This window comes from Salmo salar, chromosome 21, assembly GCF_965601325.2.
Source record: "Salmo salar chromosome 21, fSalSal1, whole genome shotgun sequence".
Classification (NCBI taxonomy): domain Eukaryota; kingdom Metazoa; phylum Chordata; class Actinopteri; order Salmoniformes; family Salmonidae; genus Salmo; species Salmo salar.
The window spans coordinates 11642920-11658773 of NC_138311.1; the positions used below are offsets into that span (position 1 = coordinate 11642920).

At 42.3% G+C, this 15854-nt stretch overlaps 1 protein-coding gene across 1 annotated transcript; it reads left to right on the forward strand.

Annotated features, from left to right (window-relative positions):
• The first annotated feature begins 550 nt into the window (after window positions 1–550).
• LOC106581870 (ATP-dependent RNA helicase DDX18) lies at window positions 551–15356 on the forward strand. The gene is made up of 14 exons (XM_014164304.3): window positions 551–715; window positions 1241–1429; window positions 1558–1752; window positions 2888–3023; window positions 3256–3356; window positions 4381–4580; window positions 9455–9569; window positions 9693–9832; window positions 10152–10313; window positions 11722–11874; window positions 12018–12131; window positions 12266–12322; window positions 14424–14601; window positions 14810–15356. The coding sequence occupies exons 1-14, from the start codon at window positions 610–612 to the stop codon at window positions 14953–14955; spliced, it is 1992 nt and encodes a 663-aa protein (XP_014019779.2). The 5' UTR covers window positions 551–609; the 3' UTR covers window positions 14956–15356.
• The last annotated feature ends 498 nt before the right edge of the window (window positions 15357–15854 follow it).

Sequence of the window (15854 nt, forward strand, 5' to 3'; positions counted from 1 at the left end):
CTTCATTCTTTTGGCTATTATTGATGCATATAGTTTATAATTCATGTTAATAATTGCGATAGGTCTATATGAACTGCATTCCTTCTTATCTTAACCCTCGTTTGGGATTACAGATATGATGGCCTCTCTCCATGACGGTGGGAGACCCTCCTCCCGCAGAGTCCAGTTAAAACAGGCCTTAAGTAGAGGTGTTAGTTGTTCTCTGAAGGTCTTGAACCATTCTGAAGGGAAGCCATCAGTGCCTGGAGACTTGTTTACTTTCAGTTGAGATATTGCTTTCTCTGTATTTCATTTTCAATACATTTGCAAACATTTCTAAAAACATTTTCACTGTCATTATGGGGTATTGTGTATTGATGGCTGAGAAAAACATATTCATTCGATTTTCAATTCAGGCTGTAGCACAACAAAAATGTGGAATAAGTCAAGGGGTAACTTTTGTTCTCTTTTTTAATTAAGAGCAACGGGGCTGGCAGGTAAAATTGAGTTTAGCCCTGGCCCAGACTCCAGTACAGTAGGTGGCGGTAATGCACCATAACGTTGGATGCCAATCACCGATAAACGCCACCGAAGAAGAAGAGTTCCACGTGTGAGTGCTCAGCTGCAATCATGGCAGATCTTCAGATGAGGCTTCTTCGGCAGAAAATCCAGAAAAGAAGCGAAAAGAACAAAGAGCGAAAGCTACTTCATAAACGCAAACAGGAGGAAGATAATGGTAACTGTTTTTCCAGTATCGAAATCATTGTCGACAAGTTGTATTGACACTTTATCGCGCTAGCCCACCTCGAAGCAAGGCTAAGTAGCTATTGCTTATGTTAGCTACCTTAACTAGCTAGTATGTCTCTGATGGATGTTTCTGCAGAGTTGTCTATATCGGAAATCACGCATTAAAGACAGTATTTTAGTTAATACACGTAGCTAAACCAACGATTGTAACGAGTGAATGAACATGATCCCCATTCGGTTAGCTTGTGGTGTTTTTATAGCTAGCTACTACAGTACTGCTTTTTTTAAAAATGTGTTGCTAACCTTAGACATAAGCGAAACATTGTTGTACATTGTTGGTTTTGAGACGTTGCTCTCTTACCGTTACTGATATCTGCCATATTTGAATGAAGTTGCCAGTCAGTCAGTTAGCTAGCTAAGGTTTGCTGCCACCTAGCTAGTTCGTTGAATGATAGCCTAGTTGATGTGATTTAAAAACATATATGTTATTCTGTGTAACTTACGTTATTCACAGACGACGCAAGCGGACTTCCAGAGGAGTGTTGTGATGAAAGGAGTCAGGTGGCCACAGCAATATCAAAGCCACAGAATGTCAAACCCACGAATAAGCAGCAAAAAGAGAAGAATGTGTCGGCGACGGTGGACACAGAACATTTTGTCAAGAAGAAAAATAAAAGAAAGCTCGGCACCACTGAACAGCCAGGTAATGTTGTGTGCCACTCCGTCATTTATTAGAATGGTTGTTGAACCATTCAAGGGGTAAATGGCTAAAAGTGTCAGTTTCCCAAGTTAGTGAATGTTGTCCATGTCAAAGACATGTTTCTAATGTAGGTGTGAAAAAAGCGAAGAAGGAGGAGGATGTGACAGAGGAGGATGCTGATCAGACCACAGACAAACCCACACAGCCTCTTGAACAGGGAGTTGAGGGGGAGGATGATGAAGAGGGAAGTGAGGATGAGGCGGAAAGGGGGGAAGGAGAGAAGTTTGAGGAGGAAGATGAACCAGAGCTCCCATCTGGCTTGACAGGTATTCCATGTTCAATGATATAGACATTGGTCAATCAGAGGCCTTTACACAACCAAATGTTAGCCTTGGCAGTTGTGCATGTTATGTGTAGCAATCATTTCTCAGTCTTAGATATGGGCCAGGAACTATTTACAATTGAGCCTCTGCCAGCATACACACATGTATAATCTGTCTGTGTTTTATCTTCCTGGTAACCATGGTCCTTTACTGTAGGTAATCCCCAGTCAGTCTACTTGCCGTGTTCTGTGTTAGTGTTAAAATCATTTCACTATTTAGAATAATAGTTCGTATTTTTTTTGTGTGTAACTTTAAGCAAGTTGGGCAGGGGCCAGCGGTGTGTGAGACACCAGAGGGAGAGTGGAAAAAAAGTAGCCACTGACTCACGCTAGTTAGACAAACTTGTAAATGGCATAGGTTATCTATCATCCCATCTGGCAGTGCCTGTCTCTACTGCATTTTTCATTGATTAGTGATCTCCCAGTTCACGAGCCTCTGACTGTAGTGCCAACAAGCTACACGCAACGTGTGAAACTTGTGTAGGCTATATGGAAGCCTGTGTCTTTTTATTGGGCGCATGTCTTGAAAATGACTTTCAAAAGTTGACTGGATAATCTGTCGTTTCGCCTGATTAAACTTTTATGTTCACTAATTCTCTGTTTGAGAGAGCGGGAGGTTTTACCGACATAGCAGAGCCCACATGGACATTTAATAATGTAAATAACATAGGTGGTGGAACACGTAATGATATCATTTATTTGGGACCGAATTATAACTATTTTAGGTTTGATGATGAATACTACCTCCAAACGAATGGAACATCGATGGGCTCCACATTCGCTAAATGATATTATTACGTGTTCCACCACCCATGTTATTTACATTATTAAATGTCCATGTGGGCTCTGCTATGTCGGTAAAACCTCCCGCTCTCTCAAAAAGAGAATTAGTGAACATAAAAGTTCAATCAGGCGAAACGACAGATTATCCAGTCGCAGTACATTTTATTGACCTAAAACATGACATTTCTACCTTTTTCGATTTTGTGGCGTAGAGAAAGTCAAGATATCAGACAGGGGAGGTGATATGCCAAAACCCACAAAGGTGGGAACTGTTAACTGTGGTTTCTGTATCTCAGGTGCGTTTGAGGACACGTCATTTGCCTCTCTAGCGCCTCTGGTGAGTGAGAACACTCTAAAGGCTGTGAAGGAGATGGGCTTTGAGCACATGACTGAGATCCAACACAAAAGTATACAGCCCCTACTGGAGGGAAGGTACGCCTACAGTTTATGTCCAAGTTTCATGTTAGGCAGAATCACCATCTGCTCATGTGTCCCTGCATCTCTAAAGCAGAGCTCTGTAAAATCCATCCAGGACCACCAAAAGTTGGTGACTTGCATCCTAGAATCAGCCCTACAGGACTGATAAAGGACTGAGTAGGCTAATATTGTTTTGACTTGATAGATGACTCCCTTTGTTTGTTTTTTTATCTTTTGACTCTTCTAGAGATATCCTGGCTGCTGCTAAGACTGGCAGTGGTAAAACTCTGGCCTTCCTCATCCCCTCCATCGAGCTCATCTACAAACTTAAATTCATGCCCAGAAATGGTAAGATTAGTAGATTGCTTCAACCGTCTATATTGGTTCAATGTTATAAACATTCTGCATCATCATGCTACAAGCTTCACGTGCTTATATCTATGGATTTTTGGAGCCGTGGACACATTTTGGTACCGTGATACCTCGCCGGTCCATGCATTTCTCCCAAATCGCAAAGTTCACAACTGGGTGATGGCAGAGATTTTTCTGTTGAAAACATCATCCTAACTGTAAGCTAATTCGAAAGAACTAACTGCATATTTAAATAATAGCTACGCCTACATGTAATGAAAGTTAATGTTTTGATTTACATGATCATGTTTTGTGCCTGCCAGTAAGGTGTAGGTTACTTAGCATGTCACCCATGTGAAATAATTTGTCCTGGCAGATATTTTTTTAGCCTACTTGTGCGTGTAACTTAAAACATTATCCCAATTTAATATGCATCTTCAATGTATTCGCTCCCATATCAGCTAAAAAAAATTGAGATGGCACATGGCTACCAGCTGTTTTTACCGTGTAGCAGTAGTTATTACTTCACAACAAAATACCTTTTTGGGTAGATTCTAATAAGGCTACAGTGTTTGGTTTATTGTTTGAGCAGTTGCTGAGGTTATATTTGGTTATCAATGCTACTTTCGTGCGTAGCCTGTTGATCAGATCAAGGAACCAAGCGACAACACTGCCCCCACGGCTCCACGAGGAATAAGGTCCATTTCAATTTTCAGGTAGCACGAAAAGTATGTTGAATGGCGAAACATATTACAAGGAGCCGCCCCCTTTGTGACTAAAAACGACATTTCAACACTGCGCTAGGCTCTGTATCTATTGTCTCCGTAGAGTGTGTAGACCCCTTTTTTTTTTTTTTTTGGGGTGTTCACAGATATGAAAGGACTGGCACAGTTTCCCTCTACCTTTCACCCATCCAGTCTTACTAGCTCTGCTAACATCAAAGGTGTAGGGTCTAAAGAAAGGGCCTAGGAACTGAACTGAAATGTGCCTGAGACGCAGCCCTGCTCCCCACTATCCTAAGGTACAGGCGTGGTGATCTTGTCCCCAACGCGCGAGTTGGCCATGCAGACATACGGCGTGATGAAAGAGCTGATGACCCACCACGTGCACACCTTCGGCTTGATCATGGGCGGCAGCAACCGCACGGCCGAGGCCCAGAGGCTGGCCAATGGCGTCAACATCCTGGTGGCCACGCCCGGCAGACTGCTTGACCACCTCCAGGTAACTGTATTCATTTACATCGAAGTTGTGACCAGGTAACCTCTGAGCACCGCAATGTTGACTAAGGATCAGATGTTTACACTGAAAAAATATATACTGCTCAAAAAAATAAAGGGAACACTTAACCTCTATGGGCTAGGTGGGACGCTAGCGTGCCACCCGTGGTGCACTCCATCAACAGCAGGTGCATTTCAAGAGCGGCAAATTTGAATCCAAATAAATGTCAAAATTCAAATTTTTCAAACATACAACTATTTTACACCCTTTGAAAGATAAACATCTCCTTAATCTAACCATGTTTTACGATTTCAAAAAGGTTTTACGGCGAAAGCATAAATTTAGAGTATGTTAGGACAGTACATTTACAAGAGTTGTGTGTAATGTTTTGTCAATTCAAAGACAGGGTCACCAAAACCATAAAACCAGCTAAAATGATGCACTAACCTTTTACAATCTCCATCAGATGACACTCCTAGGACATTATGTTAGACAATGCATGCATTTTTAGTTCTATCAAGTTCATATTTATATCCAAAAACAGCGTTTTACTATGGCATTGATGTTGAGGAAATCGTTTCCCTCCAATAACCGGCAGTCAAGTCAACACCACAAATTAAATAATTAAAATTAGAAAACATTGGTAAAATATTATATTGTCATTTAAAGAATTATAGATTTACATCTCTTGAACGCAATCAACTTGCCAGATTTAAAAATAACCTTACTGGGAAATCACACTTTGCAATAATCTGAGCACTGCGCCCAGAAAAATACGCGTTGCGATACAGACTAGTCGTCATGTTGGGGAGATCTAAAATCGAAAATACTATGTAAATAATCCATTACCTTTGATTCTCTTCATCAGATGTCACTTCCAGGTATCACAGGTCCATAACGAATGTAGTTTTGTTCAAAAAAGCTCATCATTTATGTCCAAAAATCTCCGTCTTGTTAGCACATGATCTAAGCCAGCCGGACTTCTCGTCATGAACGAGGGGAAAAAATATATTTACGTTCGTTCAAACATGTCAAATGTTGTATAGCATAAATCATTAGGGCCTTTTTTAACCAGAACATGAATAATATTCAAGGTGGACGAATGCATACTCTTTTATAACGTATTGGAACGAGGGTACCCAACATGAACTCGCGCGCCAGGTGTCTAATGGGACATCATCGTTCCATGGCTCTTGTTCGGTCAGATCTCCCTCCAGAAGACTCAAAACACTTTGTAAAGGCTGGTGACATCTAGTGGAAGCAATAGGAAGTGCCAAAATATTCCTCAGCCCCTGTGTTTTTCAATGGGATAGGTTTAAAGGTAATACAACACATCAGGTATCCACTTCCTGTCAGAAAATGTCTCAGGGTTTTGCCTGCCAAATGAGTTCTGTTATACTCACAGACACCATTCAAACAGTTTTAGAAAATTTAGGGTGTTTTCTATCCATATGTAATAAGTATATGCATATTCTAGTTACTGGGTAGGAGTGGTAACCAGATTAAATCGGGTATGTTTTTTTATCCAGCCGTGTCAATACTGCCCCCTAGCCCTAACAGGTTAAACAACACATGCTAGATCTGAATGAAATAAATAATCTTATTAAATACTTTTTTCTTTACATAGTTGAATTTGCTGACAACAAAATCCCACAAAAATAATCAATGGAAATCCAATTTATCAACCCATGGAGGTCTGGATTTGGAGTCACACTCAAAATTAAAGTGGAAAACTACACTACAGGCTGATCCAACTTTGATGTAATGTCCTTAAAACAAGTCAAAATTAGGCTCAGTAGTGTGTGTGGCCTCCACGTGCCTGTATGACCTCCCTACAACGCCTGGGCATGCTCCTGATGAGGTGGCGGATGGTCTCCTGAGGGATCTCCTCCCAGACCTGGACTAAAGCATCCGCCAACTCCTGGACAGTCTGTGGTGCAACGTGGCGTTGGTGGATGGAGCGAGACATGATGTGCTCAAATGGATTCAGGTCTGGGGAACGGGCGGGCCAGTCCATAGCATCAATGCCTTCCTCTTGCAGGAACTGCTGACACATTCCAGCCACATGAGGTCTAGCATTGTCTTGCATTAGGAGGAACCCAGGGCCAACCACAGCAGCATATGGTCTCAAGGGGTCTGAGGATCTCTTCTCGGTACCTAATGGCAGTCAGGCTACCTCTGGCGAGCACATGGAGGGCTGTGCGGCCACCCCAAAGAAATGCCACCCCACACCATGACTGACCCACCGCCAAACCGGTCATGCTGGAGGATGTTGCAGGCAGCAGAACGTTCTCCACGGCGTCTCCAGACTCTGTCACGTGCTCAGTGTGAACCTGCTTTCATCTGTGAAGAGCACAGGGCGCCAGTGGCGAATTTGCCAATCTTGGTGTTCTCTGGCAAATGCCAAACGTCCTGCACGGTGTTGGGCTGTAAGCACAACCCCCACCTGTGGACGTCGGGCCCTCATACCACCCTCATGGAGTCTGTTTCTGACCGTTTGAGCAGACGCATGCACATTTGTGGCCTGCTGGAGGTCATTTTGCAGGGCTCTGGCAGTGCTCCTCCTTGCACAAAGGCGGAGGTAGCGGTCCTGCTGCTGGGTTGTTGCCCTCCTACGACCTCCTCCACGTCTCCTGATGTACTGGTCTGTCTCCTGGTAGCGCCTCCATGCTCTGGACACTACGCTGACAGACACAGCAAACCTTCTTGCCACAGCTCGCATTGATATGCCATCCTGGATGAGCTGCACTACCTGAGCCACTTGTGTGGGTTGTAGACTCCGTCTCATGCTACCACTAGAGTGAAAGCACCGCCAGCATTAAAAAGTGACCAAAACATCAGCCAGGAAGCATAGGAACTGAGAAGTGGTCTGTGGTCCCCACCTGCAGAACCACTCCTTTATTGAGGGTGTCTTGCTAATTGCCTATAATTTCCACCTGTTGTCTATTCCATTTGCACAACAGCATGTGAAATTTATGGTCAATCAGTGTTGCTTCCTAAGTGGACAGTTTGATTTCACAGAAGTGTGATTGACTTGGAGTTACATTGTGTTGTTTAAGTGTTCCCTTTATTTTTTTGAGCAGTGTATAAACGCAACAATTTCAAAGGTTCTACTGTGTTAGTTCATATAAGGAAATTGGTCAATTAAAATAAATTCATTAGGCCCTAATCTATGGCTTTCACATGACTGGGAATACAGATATGCATCTGATCAGATCCTCCTCCCAAAAAAGGTAGGGTGTGGATCAGAAAACCAGTCAGTATCTGGTGTGATCATTTGCCTCATGCAGCGCATAGAGTTGGCAATAGCAATATGTTACTTTAAGATAGAATTTTGATGAACCACATGACATTGATTTTGAGATATGAAGGCTTTATTATAAATTAAACTGTTCCATGAAAATCGTAACTGGCACGCAGATTAGTAGAAATGGTACGATAACTTGGCACTCCAATTGGAAAAGGTTGACGGAAACTTTAGGAGCGTAATGACAGTGGGAGGAGGATGATCGGGAACAGTCCCCCCCCCCTTTCTGATTAGGCTATATTGATCTCTGCTGCCAAGTTCAGTCGCCTACATATCATTTATTTTATTCAAACAAAGGGTGTGTGTGTATATGTATGTATGTATGTATGTATGTATGTATGTATGTATGTATGTATATATATATATATATATATATGTATGTATATATATATATATATATATATATATATATATATATATATATATGTATATATATGTATATATATGTATATGTATGTGTATATGTATGGAAAAATACACGTTTTAAAATGTTGACCAATTGATTGGTCGAAAGAACAAATCACACTCAGTCCACAACACACAGAAATTGTCGGACAGCCCTAATTGTCATTCAATGCAAGTAAAAACACCATGCCAGCTTTCTTTTTGAGGCGAATAAATAAAAAAAATTTTTTTTTTGAGAAGCTCCACTTTGGTGGTGAGTTACGACAATCAGAAATACTATCAGACATCCCCAAATGGGCACATTTCTACATTTGCTCGCAGGCCAGGTTGCCTACTCCGACTCGTAGTCATCAACATTGACAGGAGCGCTCCAAACAAAAGACGATTCATAAATTGACAAAACTCTGAAATTAAATACGTTTTGAGCTCTGCAAATAACATGTCCACTCCGACAATGAGAACGGTAAACGACTGTAATATATTGAATGCGTTAACAGAAGTTACAATAACCAAACAAACATTGTAGATAAAAAATGATGGGGATTAACAGTAAATGTACTACTGGTGATATATGTAATGGGGAATTGATAGACACTAACACTCAAACAATTCATACAATGAAGTTATGAAACAATGAATGTTCAAAAATTGGCAGCAGAGCACATTCTGGGGAGAGACGCGCCTTGTGCATCTTAGCCACACTGCCCCTCCTCGACTCAACATTTTTTAATTATACCAAAGACACATCTTCACATACTGTAGACCTAAGGAATACTCTCTCAAACGGTGTCAGGTCCAAAGTAGTAGCCATTTATGGAAACCAATGCGTCCAAAGTAGTAGCCATTTATGGAAACCAATGCAATTTTGAAACTAATGCAATTTCACTTATTTCCAAAATGTTATCAAATTGCTTGGCATACCAAGGCAAATACCCTTGCTTGCGATGCCTGTGCTAGACTGTGCCATCCCCGCAGCCTCCACAATGGACACTGAGACAAGTGTGTCTGCCATAAAATAAATACAATTAATTTGCGACCACTCGACAACACAAATCTGTCGACCAAATAATGGACCAGTCGACTAAATGGGGTCGGACCTAGATTTATGCACACATTCAGTACTGGACTCTTCATTCGTTTCTCTCCACCCCCTTGCTCTCTGTAGAATACTGCCGGCTTCATGTATAAGAACCTCCAGTGTCTGATTATTGACGAAGCTGACCGTATCCTGGAGGTCGGCTTTGAGGAGGAGCTGAAGCAGATCATCAAACTCCTGCCAAGTATGTACCCACCTCATGGCTATAACAGTCCTTGAACATACTGTACCATGGAGTTTGATGAGGCTATTTGTCTTTATGTATAACTCCCAGTGTTTAACATGTTCAACGTGCATTCTTCCTCAGAGCGGAGGCAGACAATGCTGTTCTCGGCCACCCAGACCCGCAAGGTGGAGGACCTGGCCCGTATCTCCCTGAAGAAGGAGCCCCTCTACGTGGGTGTGGACGACAACAAGGACAACGCAACCGTGGACGGCCTGGAGCAGGTAAACAAAACGACTCACTGCTGCAGAGTGACGATACTCATGCATGATGTGCCAGGGGGTCCGCTTGTTGTAGCTAGTTAAGTTAAGCGGTTAGTTGTCACTTGTCCCAAGACTCAAAGTATCTGAAAGTAGCAAAGCTTTAATGTTTTTGGTTAGAGTATTGGGGCGTTTGAGACCTTACCGTGTCTCATCCACAGCAAGGTTATAGGTAAACCTCACATCAGTTAATATATACTTCGGACAGGGATGTGGTTCTCTGGTTGTCTCTGGTGCTTCAGGGATGCGTGGTCTGATATGTAAACATTGTCTTGGTTTTCAGGGCTATGTGGTGTGTCCCTCAGAGAAGCGCTTCATGCTGCTCTTCACCTTCCTGAAGAAGAACCGCAAGAAGAAGCTGATGGTGTTCTTCTCCTCCTGCATGTCGGTCAAGTTCCACTATGAGCTGCTCAACTACATTGACCTGCCTGTCATGGCCATCCACGTGAGTTGTCACCTCTGTCATTAAGAAAGCTAAACTATTATGCGTGTTGGGTTCTTGAGTCAATTAGACCATGTTCATTTCATGCTTATCTTTATATTTATTTAAAAAAAATAAAAAGTGTATTTTATAACATTTAGGCAAGTTACCTGGCTAACTCCTTGATCCTGCTTTGTAGTATACCCCTCAGGGTTGTAAATATTAGGGCACACCATAGCAAAGCGTTTTGCAAAAGAAAACAGAAATGTGTGTTCTATAGGACAAGTTCAGATAGTACCTTCCCGTTTCTGACGGTTTATCTGTTTAGTGCCTGCTGAACATGACCCAACTCACTTTATTCACTTGTCTCAGGAAGTTATTCTAAGCCCTTTTGAGTCTAAAAGACACTCCAGCCATATACACCACAGGTGATAATTACGCCCAAATTAAAATATAATGAATCTGTGTCTCGAGTAACAGCAAGGTAGTTCCAAGACTAGCAACATATTGCAGGCTACACTCTGTGTCTGAAGTTTTCAGGCTATTATCTGACTCAATTTGAGCTTTGCTTACAGTGAACCCCAGTCTGACTCCACAAGGCATTCTCTATCATCCACAATTGGGTCTATAGGCCTTAAACCGTTATAGCACAATGATATGTGCTATAATATGATATGAAGAAATATTGTGCTGTGGCATTAAACATTAACATATGCTGTAATATGCTTGGCAAAAATGTCAAAATCAATGACAGATTTCTTGAGTTAGATTAATTCGGACTATTTTGGCTACGGTGTCTCAAGAAGGAGAAACATTACTATTGACGCTTTTTCTCATTTTTCAAGCGATGGTCTTTTCTATTTAAAAAAATGCCCCTTTTTCTCCCTAATTTCGTGGTATCCAATTGGTAGTTACAGTCTGGTCTCATCGCTGCAACTCCCGCAGGGAAACGGGAGAGGCGAAGGTCGATAGCCATGCATCTTCCGAAACACAACCTAGCCAAGCTGCACTGCTTCTTGTCACAATGCCCACTTAACCTGGAAGCCAGCCGCACCAATGTGTCGGAGGAAACGCAGTACACCTGGCGACTGTGTCGGCGTGCATGCGCCTGGCCCGCCACAGGAGTTGCTAGTGCGTGATGGGGCAAGGCATCCCTGCCGGCCAAACCCTCCCCTAACGATGCTGGGCCAATTGTGCACCGCCCCATGGGTCTCCCGGTTGCGGCCGGCTGCGACAGAGCCTGGACTCGAACCCAGAATCTCTAGTGGCACAGCTAGCATTGCGAAGGTCTTTTTTAAGGGAGTATGCTAGCATGCACGTTCAGTTCGCCTAGCCAACCGAACCGAAGCATGCGGAAGCCTTTAGCAGGCATCCTCTGTGGTCAATGCTGTCTGTGGCTGACGTCTAATCTCCTTTTGCTTTGATCTCTCAGGGGAAGCAAAAGCAGACCAAGCGTACCACCACCTTCTTCCAGTTCTGTAACGCCGACTCAGGCATCCTGCTTTGTACAGACGTGGCGGCCAGAGGCCTGGACATCCCTGAGGTGGACTGGATTGTTCAATATGACCCCCCAGATGACCCCAAGGTACCTAGTGAAGTTTGAGACACTTTCATGCAGCTTTGACACTAGCCAGAAATAATGCCTAGCCTATAGGCATCTCTAGCCAATGCATCAGTGAAGCATTCACATTGTCTTCCCTCTTCCTTACTTCTTCCCTCTTTTCCTAGGAATACATCCACAGGGTGGGCAGAACGGCTCGCGGGATCAACGGCATAGGTCATGCCCTCCTAATCCTCAGGCCAGAGGAGCTGGGCTTCCTGCGCTTCCTCAAACAAGCCAAGGTAAGACCCTAACCCAACCATCTCTGACCTTACCTCAACCCAGCAAAACCAAGAAAAACATGCAAAAGATTAAGTCTTTCAACAGTGATATGTTATAAAATGACATTTTAGATTGTGTTTTCATCTTGCCTCAGGTTCCTTTGAGTGAGTTTGAATTCTCTTGGGCAAAGATCTCTGATATCCAGGGTCAGGTAAGATATTCATCCACATTTATTTCTGCATGTGAATCAGAGCTAACTCACATTCCATCTGTCACATGTGGACTGCAATGGCTAATTCATTGGTCTGGTCAAGTCATAAGCAACTTCTTCCTTTGAACAGGAGTTAACTTCTGTTACATACACTCCCCAATGTATTTATTTGGACAATGAAGCTAAAACTTTTAATTTGGCTCTGTACTCCAGCATTTTGGATTGGAGATAAAATGTTTTGAGGCGACAGTAAAGAACATCTTTTATTTGAGGGTATTTTCATATGCAGTGCCTTCAGAAAGTATTCACACCCCTTATTCCATGTTTTGTGTTACAGCCAGAATTCAAAATTGATTCAATTGATAATCACACTACCAAAACAAACTGCAAATGCATCTAACAAGTTTGTATCCACGCTTGATGTAATCATTGCGTTGCTAAGAATATGGGACCGAATACTAAACTTTTGGCCACTTCAATACACAAATGAGGGGACTAGATACATAGTGCTTTCATTTCTAAAAGGTTGAACATATATATGGTGCCTTCAGAAATTATTCACACCCCTTTACTTTTTCCACATTTTGTTACAGCCTGAATTTAAAAGGATTTAAATTGAGATTTTATCACAGATCTACACACAATACCCCAGAATGTCAGTGGAAATTTGTTTGTAGAACATTTTTGAAATGAATACATTTACCGCTGAGATGTTTTGAGTCAATAAGTATTCAGCCCCTTTGGTATGGCAAGCTAAATAATTCCAGGAGTAAAAATGTGCTTAACAAATCTCACAAGTTGCTTGGACTAATTCCGTGTTCAATAATAGTGGTTAACATGGTTTTTGAATGACTACTCCATCTCTGCACCCCATAGAATTATCTGTAAGGTCCCTCAATCGAGTTGTGATTGTCAAGCACAGAATCAATCACAAAAACCGGGGGGGGGGGGACACCAAGGGCACCGATTGGTAGTGTAAAAAAATACTAATAATTCCATTTGAGCATGGTGAAGTTATTAATTACACTTTGGATGGTGTATCAATACAGCCAGTCACTACAAAGATACAGGCGTCTTTAACTCTGGAAGGAAACTGCTCAGGGATTTCAGTTTTAATGGTTGTGATATGAGAACTGAGGATGGATCAACAATATTGTAGTTACTCCACAATACTAACCTAGATTAGAGGAAAAAGGAAGCCTGTACAGGGAAAAAAAATATTACAAAACATGCATCCTGTTTGCAACAAGGCACTTAAATAGTACTGCAAAAATATGTGGCATAGAAATTCACTTTTTGTCCTGAATACAAAGTGTTATGTTTGGGGTGAATCCAACACATCACTGAGTACCACTCTTCATATTTTCAGGCATGGTGGTGGCTGCATCATGTTATGGGTATGCTCGTAATCGGCAAGTACTAGGGAGTTTGTTAGGATAAAAAGAAACGGAATGCAGCAGGCAAAATCCTAGAGGAAAACCATGTTCAGTCTGCTTTCCAACAGCCACGGAGACAAATTCACATTTCAGCAGGACAATAACCTTGAACACAAGGCAAAATCTACACTGGAATTGCTAACAAAGACTACATAGGATTTTTACAGTTGACTTAAATCATCTTAAATCTATGGCAAGACTTGAAAATGGCTGTCTATCAACAACCAACTTCACAGAGCTTGCTAATTATTATTAAAAAAATTATTGAAATATTTTACAATCCAGGTGTGCAAAGTTTTCAAAGTGTGTTGTGTGTATTTGAAAATACCCCCAAATAAAACTTGACATTCTATACTGTCGCCTCATAAACATTTGATCTCTCTTCCAAAATGCTGTGGTATAGAACCAAATATAAAGTTTTAGCTTCACTGTCCAAATAAATACGCAGTGGAGTGTATGCAATTATCTGACAAGCCTTGAAATCTCAATGACAAATCCACAGAAAGGTTGGTAGAGCATGATGTTTGCAACGCCAGGGTTGTGGGTTTGATTCCCACGGGGGACCAGTATGGGAAGAAATGTATGCACTCACTACTGTAAGTCGCTCTGGATAAGAGCGTCTGCTAAATGACTAAAATGTAGTTTCCTCAATTTGTTATTTGCAGCTGAATAAGCTGATTGAGAAGAACTACTACCTGCACAAGTCAGCCCAGGAGGCCTACAAGTCCTATGTGCGGGCGTACGACTCTCATTCCCTCAAAGCGATCTACAGTGTCAACACGCTCAACCTCCCCATGGTGGCACAGTCTTTCGGCTTTAATGTGCCTCCCTACGTCGACCTCAGTATCCTTTTCTACGTCCAAGTGCCTGGGCATATTTTCACCAATGTCGTTTCTGAAGTGTTACATCGCCTTTTTTTGTCAATGGCTGTTGTCAAACGTCCTTTATCCCATCCCCCCCCACACACACACAGGTTGTAACGATAAAAGCCTTCTCAACTGGTCAATTCAGTGCAGTACTGTGTTTCCCTTAACCCAGCACTCCTCTCCAGACGTTCACAGCAAAGGAGGACTGAAGATGACGAAGAGGGATGGAGGCGGCGGCTTCGGCTACCAGAAGGGCAAGCCCGCTCACAAAGCCAAAATCTTCAAGCACGTCAACAAAGGCAAGGGGGACAAGAGGCAATTCTCACGCTGACCTGCAATCCTTGGGGGACCACTTCAAAATGGCTTCCTGACCTGGACACACACACTCCCCTCTCGCTCTCTCTTATCTAGAGACCTATCTATGACCCTGTAATGGGCATCGTGTCTCGCTCCCTATTTGTATGTGTTAGAACAGTCTCTTGCCACCTGTAGGAGGCCCAATTTCCGCTTCAATGCCTCCACCTGTGTCTTTCTGGACAAATATTTTCTATCTGTAGTGACAGGACTCTGTGGGCTAATAACTGTTGAGGACAGCCCCTGCAGTCCTTTACTCACAGCAGGTGTGGATTTTACCATGGACTATCTTTGATTTAATTATGCAGAACTGTACAATGATAAATGTATTTTCATCCTTCTACTTTACTGGCCAATTAAAACATTTATATAAACTCACGCTGTTGTTGGCACACAGAATTTCAGAGCATTGCAACCATCGTATTCCCATTTTATAGTACACTTATATATAAATAAAAAGCCTTTTCAGTTGGTGATACAAATTGTGCCTAAGAGTTAGTGCACTTGCGTCCTTCATAATTCTAGGTAGGCTATTGCAACCAATGGCATGCTGTTTTCTGAACAGTTTCTGTAATTTGAAGAACTGATCACCATTGTAGAGATCCTCTGAGCAAGTGGTTGTAGTGACATAAGTTCCACATGGGGGCGGTGTATTCAAGTTATGGGGCTGAAGACAGTCCAGTTGTGCACAATAATATTGCTAACACTTGACACCTAGCATCTCAACACGTTATGACATAGTTATAACAGCTGACATGCAGTGACTTGTCAACCTGTTATATGGTCGTAATACTGTCATGACGCGTATATTTAGACGTGTTATGACACCTACATAAGTGTCAATCCACAAAACCTACCACACAAGGCAAAACATTG

Excerpts from the sequence above, each read along its gene's own strand:
- LOC106581870 (XM_014164304.3), top strand. The coding sequence starts at position 610 with ATGGCAGATCTTCAGATGAGGCTTCTTCGGCAGAAAATCCAGAAAAGA. Across the intron at positions 1,753-2,887 it reads GCTCCCATCTGGCTTGACAG|GTGCGTTTGAGGACACGTCA; the intron begins GTATTCCATGTT and ends TCTGTATCTCAG. Across the intron at positions 3,357-4,380 it reads TAAATTCATGCCCAGAAATG|GTACAGGCGTGGTGATCTTG; the intron begins GTAAGATTAGTA and ends CACTATCCTAAG.